Source organism: Halyomorpha halys, unplaced genomic scaffold (assembly GCF_000696795.3).
Source record: "Halyomorpha halys isolate HHAL.00 unplaced genomic scaffold, Hhal_1.1 Scaffold819.1, whole genome shotgun sequence".
NCBI lineage: Eukaryota > Metazoa > Arthropoda > Insecta > Hemiptera > Pentatomidae > Halyomorpha > Halyomorpha halys.
In genome coordinates this window covers 251,670-259,983 of record NW_027106888.1, presented here as the reverse complement: position 1 = coordinate 259,983, position 8,314 = coordinate 251,670, and the positions used below count along the sequence as shown (strand labels likewise).

The 8,314-nt window shown below is 32.8% G+C and overlaps 1 protein-coding gene across 1 annotated transcript in view; it reads right to left on the bottom strand.

Annotated features, from left to right (window-relative positions):
* The window catches only part of LOC106686439 (uncharacterized), a 27,491-nt gene that overhangs the window by 5,325 nt on the left and 13,852 nt on the right, over nt 1–8,314 (bottom strand). Inside the window, exons 6-9 of the mRNA XM_014429752.2 lie at nt 5,147–5,272; nt 4,002–4,127; nt 2,601–2,705; nt 2,319–2,438 (exon numbers count right to left, since the gene is read on the bottom strand). Of these exons, the coding sequence (XP_014285238.1) occupies nt 2,319–2,438; nt 2,601–2,705; nt 4,002–4,127; nt 5,147–5,272 (477 nt within the window). The remainder of the gene's footprint in view (nt 1–2,318; nt 2,439–2,600; nt 2,706–4,001; nt 4,128–5,146; nt 5,273–8,314) is intronic.

Genomic DNA, 8,314 nt, shown 5'->3' with positions numbered 1-8,314 from the left:
AAGGTATAAACAGATCATAGGTATTATGACTCTTAATACCTAAACTCCCCATGTCAACAATCCAGAATGTATATATATAGGATTACAATTAAACCTCTTTTTTTGAAGTTTTGATTCTGACTCATCATAACTTATATATATAACTCAAGGGATTTCAGGACAAAAACTTGAAAACATACTCCTCCTCAAAAACACCTACCGATATTCTAAGCCATCTCTTTGGAGCCCCCCCCTTGGAGCGTTTACTTCCATCGGTTCACTTGGACTAGATTCTCTCCTTGAATACATATGTGGGGACTGTCTTGCGATATTCTCCTCGTTCCCTCTCTCGAAACACTGGAGCATTGTGAGGTCTCTTTCCCACCTTTCCACATCCATGTCATCTCCTATCTTCGCGTCTGCCTTCGCTTCTGGGCTTGTTCTGATTCGCCCTCTTCTCCTATGCCATACCACTTTCTTTTTCGCCCTCTCTATCTTCACTTCTACCCTCTCTCTGTTCTCTCCTTCTCCATGGCGCTCCATATTCCTGGGGCTTGAGTACGTCACCCTACTATATCAGCAAATTTTGATTTATCTTTAGTTATATATTTATCGTTTATACTTGCCCACGCTCAGCGGAGAAGGGGGTGAGTTAAAGGAAAATTATATATAAAATAAATATAATCGCAAAAGGGAAAAAAAAGAAATAAATTGCTCCTTAGGTGCCATGTTATTTTTTTCACTTAGAAATAACGAAAACCCCGAAACAATATGCCCACAATATAACTACAATATACCCTATATTAACAATTATCGAATTATTACCACTGGCGAATACCTTTACATGTAGATAACAGAACACCTAGGGGTGTTACCTACCAACCTGTTGAATTATCGTATTATTGAATACCGTGAATAACAAAAAAATAAGTAAATTAACAAGTCGAAAGGAGTGTATATACATAAGAAAGGACAGCAGAACTATATGTACAAAAGTTTAATAATAAGAAGAAATATATGTACACAGAAAGAAAAAAAATTCTTATCAATTAATAAAATAATTAAAACTTATAGATTGACTTAACCTTAACTTAAATGCTTAACCTTATTAACTAAATTTAAATGATTATACAAAACAGTATAAAAGCGAATATAAAATAAAGACAAAATAAAATTTAGTTCAAACCCCACGTAGTCTTTGGGTGTACTCCTGGCAGAACACAAGTTTGTCCGATATTTTCTTTCCGGTCACCGTCTCACCTTCCCCAGAAGTTTGAGGATGACACCTGCCACAACTCTCCTATCCAGGACGTGCTGAAGAAACGTCACCACGCACTGCACTATATCCTCACTTCTTGTGTTAATGACCGTCCACTGAAGTAGAACAACATAATTTTGGAAACAAAACATATACGATAACATTTCTCATATGGTGGTATTTCGGTTCAAACAGTAAAGACACAGGGCCTGATAGACTATCACCACTTCACATTGAACAGTCGCAACGTGTTCAAAATTCAAACTGTCCCCTTTACAAAACCAAAACCCACTCGTCTAAACATATCGGTCGTGTTTTTGCTTTTCCCATGACAACCGTAACACCTCTTGTATACGCAGATATAGCCAGTGTTTTTATTTCACCATGGCAACCGTAACACTACGCCAGCTCCCATCGTCCGTCTCCATACTCGGTTCTTCTCGGGCGCTTTTTCTACCATCTCGACACACTCGACGAAAGTAGGTTCGCGTGGTAGACCCCCCTTTTTATTAGTCTCCTTGTCCAATTGAACTTTGACAATGGACTCCAAGAAGCTCATTCTCTAATGGACTATCTCAGCGCTGTGAGTCTTCTTCATTTTGTCAGTAATCCGATTGAATTGAACAGTGTCCTTGCGTACTGTCTAATGGTTTGCACATGCTTCCGGTCCAGGGGGTTTGATAATTAAGATTATACGTAAATTCAATGTTAAAATTTTGTTACTTAACGATGTCAAGTGAAGGGTATGTATAATTCAAATACTTTGTCGAGCGTTATTTCTTCATCCATGGCAATCAATTTTTTGGTCACCGAATTCCTCAGTTTTAGTGGATCCTACATTAAATTGAATGAAAAACCATTTGAGAAATATTTTGAATTTTTAAAGTTTACGATATTAATAACCAATTTTGATCAAGTTATTCCAAAAATCATTCCAACCAAATACGATTCGTGTAATTCAATCTAGTTGTTTAGACGCACCGAACACATTCACTATTACGACTTCACCCAAATATTTTTCTGTACAAATAACATAGATATTGTGGAAAGCCTTATTCTTAATATGTTATATTTTACATACCTGATTTCTCTAAGTGGCCTTCCTGTTTTGCTTTCAGTAGGTTTACGTTCTATTCTACCGAGGTTTCTGATGACTGGATCTCTCTTGTACGAAATAGAATTCTCTCCAACCATCTGTTTCCTGAGCACAAATATGTTTTTATGAGTAATAAATTAATAAGCATACATCCCAGGATTTTATAGTAATTATTTATTTGGAGATTATTGAGCTATTGCTTAAGACATAGGCGTCAAATTACCGCTTTACCTGGGTCTTATTGATATTACGTTAAATTTAACATACCTGATTTTATCTTTAGTATGTTCATCTTTTGATGTACTGTGGCCTCTAATGACTGGAATTCTGTTGTATGAGATGGAAGATGATGTTCCTCCAACAGCATGCTTCCTAAACATAAAGATAATCAAGCATACATTCATTGAAATATAAAAAGAATATTTTATTTGGAAATCATTGTAAGTTGTAGAAACACATTTTTCCTTGAAATATACGTGAACTTATATAAGTGCGTATATTATATATACGTATACATATCCGTGAAATTATTTCCCCATCATACTCTAAAGTTGTACATAAAGTTAGTTAAATTATTAGAGCATTAGAAGAAGGTAACAGCCAGTGCGCTGGTAGTAGAGAAACGTGAAAGGTATAGTCATCTTTAGTATTAGAGGTTATGGGCAAGAAGTGATCTAATTTTAGGAAGGAAATTGACAAAGGAATCTCTAATATTAGAGGAAGGAGTAGTATACTCGTAGAAGAAGGTTACTGGAAAGGTGTTCTCGGGTGTTAGCTAAATATGATAAGCAAGGTGTGTTCCAGTGCAAGAGGAATATGATAGGGAAGGATTCCTATGGCATAAGAAGAAGATGATTGGCAATCAGCGCTCTAGTAATAAAAGAATTTAAGTTACAGGCAAGGATTACTCTAGTAGTACAGAAAAATAAGCGACCAGGAGAGAAACGTAACAGGCAAGGACTATTCTAAGAGTATAAGAAGGTAAGAAGGAAGGAGGACTGTAATAATAAAAGAACGTAACAGGCAAGGAGTACTCTAGGAGTTGAGGATGGTATCAAGCGAGGAGTACTCTAGCAGTAGAGGAAAGTAAGAAGCAAGGCGTACTCTAGTTGTAAAGAAAGGTAAGAAGCAATGAGTACTGTAGTAATGGAGAAACATAACAAGCAAGAGCCACTCTAGGACAGAGTTGGGCATTAGCTAGCTAATATTTAGTTAACTAACGGCAAACTAATAGTTAAATAGTTGTCAGAATTAGTTCCCCTAAAAAATTGTAACTAATTTAACTACTGACTTTTAGCTACCGCTAAATAACAACTAAATTAGTTGTTAGTTGTCCAATCTCAACTAACAACTAGATTAGTTGTAAGATTTAGTGGTAGCTTACCGTCAATCGCTAAATTAGCCTAACATATCAGGGTCCCTCCATAACATTTCAGGGGTTATAAAAATGAAAAAAAAAATCGATTTTATGATCTCGCGCTTCCAAATAAACGTCTTTGTATAAAATATGTGTGTGTATGACTACTTGTATGAGTTTAAATTTTTTCCCCATCTTAATCGCTCTCTATTAAAAAAGTTGGTTAAAAGGGGATGCAATTGATTTTTGTCTAAGTATTTTATATTATTCAGATAATTAGTAACTTCAATGCTAAAATATAACTTACATACTTGATTTCTCTTATTGGCATTCCGTTTTTGCTTTCACTACGTTCATTTTTTGAACTACTGGGAGCTCTAATGACAGGAATTCTGTTGTCCGAGACAGCAGATAATGTCCCTCCAACTACCTGTTTCCTGAAAATAGAGATAGTTTAATCATCTATCATTTATTTGATTTTATTATTAATTAAACATAAATTCATTGAAATATTAAAAGAATCTTTTATTTTAAAGGCAAAACAACCCATTTATTGCAGGATGTGGTAAGACATACAAGAATTTGTATAATTTAAAAAAAATCTAGGGTCATTTATCACATTGAATATCAAAGATGAAATAAAACCAAGTTTGGCTACTGGTAGTACGTACAGACATCTGGTTATTCCGATATTATGGTGTTTATCAAGATGGCCAAAATTCTATGGCTTGGCAATGTGGAAAGGATGCCAGAGGAATGCTAACGTTAAGGGCTGCTTTTTGAATTTCCAAAAGGTAGAAGTTCGAAAAGAAGGTGGATTGAGGTGGATTGATGATGTGTGTAGACCAGTGCCGGTTGGGGCTGAAGAGATAGAGAAGACATCAACGAGTGAGTCTCGGAGAGCATGACATATTCCTCGGCTGTAGGGCAATAGTACAATTAAATTTAACTGGAGATCATTGTAAGCAGTGGTTTCGTTCTGAGAATATGTTTTTATATATTATATGTCAATTGTGTGATTTGTTTTTCTCAATTTTCCTGGAAAGACGTGAATAAAGTTGTTTAAAAGGGTTTTTTTTTAACTTTATTTAATTGATAATTATTACAATTTGCCACACTATTGTGGGCAATAGGTAATAGTCGTGAATGATCACATTCATACTAAAATAAAATAAGAATGAAAATAAATAAAGAAATTAAAGAAATAAAAAAATATATAATCTCTAGTCACATTTACACTCTTATGTACAATATTTATATTATCGACCTGAGGATTTCTGATCCCACTCTACCCTCTACGTGTGAGGGGTAAAGTAGAGCCCAAAAGATCCCAGCGCATCCCTCTCGCCGCATCACTGGTAGTGAGGTTTAAAAGGGTTAACAACTCATTTCTGCCAAGGGTCAGAGTTTTTAATTTAATAATTTTTAAATTAAATTCAAAACTTAACTTACATACCTGATATCTCTTAGTGGCATTCTTCTTTTGCTTTCATTACGTTCATTTTGTGAACTACTGGCGGCTCTAATAACAGGAATTTTATTGTACGAGGCAGCAGATAATGTCCCTCCCACTACCTGTTTCCTGTACATAGAGATATTTTCATGAGCAATTGTTGAATTAATTTGTTAAATTATTGAGTAAACGTAAATTCATTGATAAATTAAAAGAATCTTTTATTTGAAAGGCAAAACAACCCATTTATGACAGTATGTGGTCAGACATTCAACAATGTGGAAAATTGTAAATATCTAGGGTTACTTATCACATTGACTAAAGTGGAAATAAAACCAAGGTTTTATACCGATATTGTGGTATTCATCAATATGGCCAGAATCCGATGGCTTGCAAAGTGGAAAGGATGCCAGAGGAAGGCGAAGGCGACGTCTAAGGTCACGTACTCTGAAGTGAACAGTGGTCTAATAGGGGTTGTAACTCATTTGTTTCAAGAGTCATGAGTTTCATTATTAAATTACTTAGTTAAAATCTAACTTAAATACCTAATTTCTCTAATTACGTTCCGTTTTTGCCATTTCCAGTCTAGACACCAATGCGTTTCACAACATAAACTTACTGAAATTATGAAACAACGTAGGTATCTAGTGTCTGAAAATCGCTTGTACGAAATGATCGTATGATTGTAAGAGATTCATTCCAACTTCCTGTTTCCGAAGATAAAGATATTTTCAGATCTAATAATTTAAAAAGCATAAATTCACTGAAACATTAAAAGAATCTTTTTGACGTGACAACGTCTTATAAATCATTTTGCGGGATGCCATGATAGAAAAAGTGTCCCGTAACGGAAATTGACTTCGTTTAACATATGGATATTATATCATATGTATAAAAATTAATTAATGTATAACCAAGCAAAAATAAATATCTGAATTCAATATGTGAACTGGTTTATTATTTCAAATATATAACATTGGATTGATTTTAATTTATATTTATGTAATATTAGCATAGAGTATACGTTGTCACGGAAATATGTCGCCTACACGGGCACGGTTTTTTTGTTGAATCTTTTTGAAGTTAAACCTTACTTCTAAAAATACTTTTTTCTAAAATATGAGGGTTAGTGTACTTGTTGGTATGTACATTTTTTTTCTTATCTATGAGTTTAAAAATAAAATATTTGTTAAAAAAATTTGTTTTTTTAACAATGAATCCTGCTTTATAAATATTATTAGTTTTATTTTTTATTGTATTATTAGTTAAATATTATCAATCATTGGTATATCATACTTCTTTGATATATTAGTCCACAATATTTGAAAACATCTTAGAGGTGTTTTCTTTATATGGAAAGATAAAAAATATTTACTAAATTTTACAAGTTTCCTTAGTTTCAATTCAAGAAACGATATTTAATTGATTTTTACTTAACATATACAAATAATTGACCGTATAATTTCAAATCATGAAGAAGGTGTTCAGGGTTGTGGTCAAAATAGAAACAAAAATAGTTAAAAGTCATTTATTTTCCGACGTTACGCTCCACTTTGTAGAGCTTCTCCAGGGCTAAAAAGATACAAAAACAACTAAGAGCATTTTGACATTAAAGGTGAATAGTTCAGGTGAAACGTCGGAAAATAAATAGTGTTGACTATTTTTGTTGTGAAACCTCCTCAGAAAAAGTATATGATGAAATTGTAATTGCGATTGTTACATGTGAGGTGTTTTATTGTTTATGATCAAATTAATGTGCTTTGAAGAGGTAGTAAGTTGTATTAATTTCCAACAAATCTACATATATTTCCGCTAACTAAAATTAAAAGTTCTCTCTTTTTTTTTAGGAAAATGACTATTTTTTTTACTGGGCAGATTCAGAATTTATACCTTAGGCTTTTCAGTCAAAAAATTAATTGAAAAGTTGTAATTTTAATAATAAAAGAGTGAACCTCTTTGCCAAGTTTTTAATAAAGTTAGTGGAGATGTACTTAGCACCACTGTGCTATGAAATTTAATACAGTAAATTGCAGTAGTGAAAAATTTATAATTGAATTTTTAACGAAAATACACACTTATATCTTACTATACTTAATTAGTTAGAATTACGAGTCCTATGAGTATATAAAAACTAAGCAACTCCCATTGTTAACATGAAAAATAGATAAATATAAACTATCAAAGATCTTTATAATTAATTAAAGGAGAAATATTTCTCTACTTTAATTTGGTTTTGAAACAAATTTCCGGAAAATCAGGGTAGAAAAAATTAGTATAATACACCGTTTTCGAAATAATAATATTTAACAATTTTAATAAAAAATATCCATTTAGTCTCAACATGTTTATTTTCTTATTACTACTCCTACGTTTCGGCCATTCCGGCCATTCTCAAGGATAACGTATTTATAATATCACAGCTAAAGTGTTGTAAGGTGATTGATAAGGTTGATAGAAAGTATTAATTGAATATTGTAAGAGGATAGTCCGGATGGCGATCAATAAAAGTATCAAAATAGTAAAAGAAAAACTATTTATTGTTAACCAACGTTTCGCCCCACTTTGCAGGGCTTCGTCAGGGCTGTCAGATTGAAACAGAGATAGCGACTGATAATAATGATTGATAGTTTATACTTCCGTAACCATCTTTCATTCAATCTGACAGCCCTGCAAAGTGGGGAGAAACGTTGGTTAACAATAAATAGTTTTTCTTTTACTATTTTGAAACCTTTATTGACTGCAACCCGGACTATCTTCCAACAATCTACTTCAAACTGTCAACTATCTTCTTCTAATGTAATACTGTAACTGAATAGTATTAGAATAAGTAAATTAGTGGATAAAAATAGGTTGATAGACTAAAATATATTTTGACAAAGGTAGAGGGTAAGGAATACCCTGCAACTTTTTAATAATATTGTAACTGTGATATTATAAATAAATGGAATATGGTCCGGGTGTGACCAAATTAAACTCAAATAGTAATATTTTGTAATATTTTTATTTGAGCCAACGTTTCGCCCGTTAATAAGTTATCCTAATAGTAAATAAGTTATCCTTGAGAATTGCCGGAATGGGGTAGTAAAAAATTAAACATGTTGAGACTAAATGGATATTTTTTATTATAATTGATAAAAAAAAAAAAACAGTCTCGAACAATAAAATAAATTA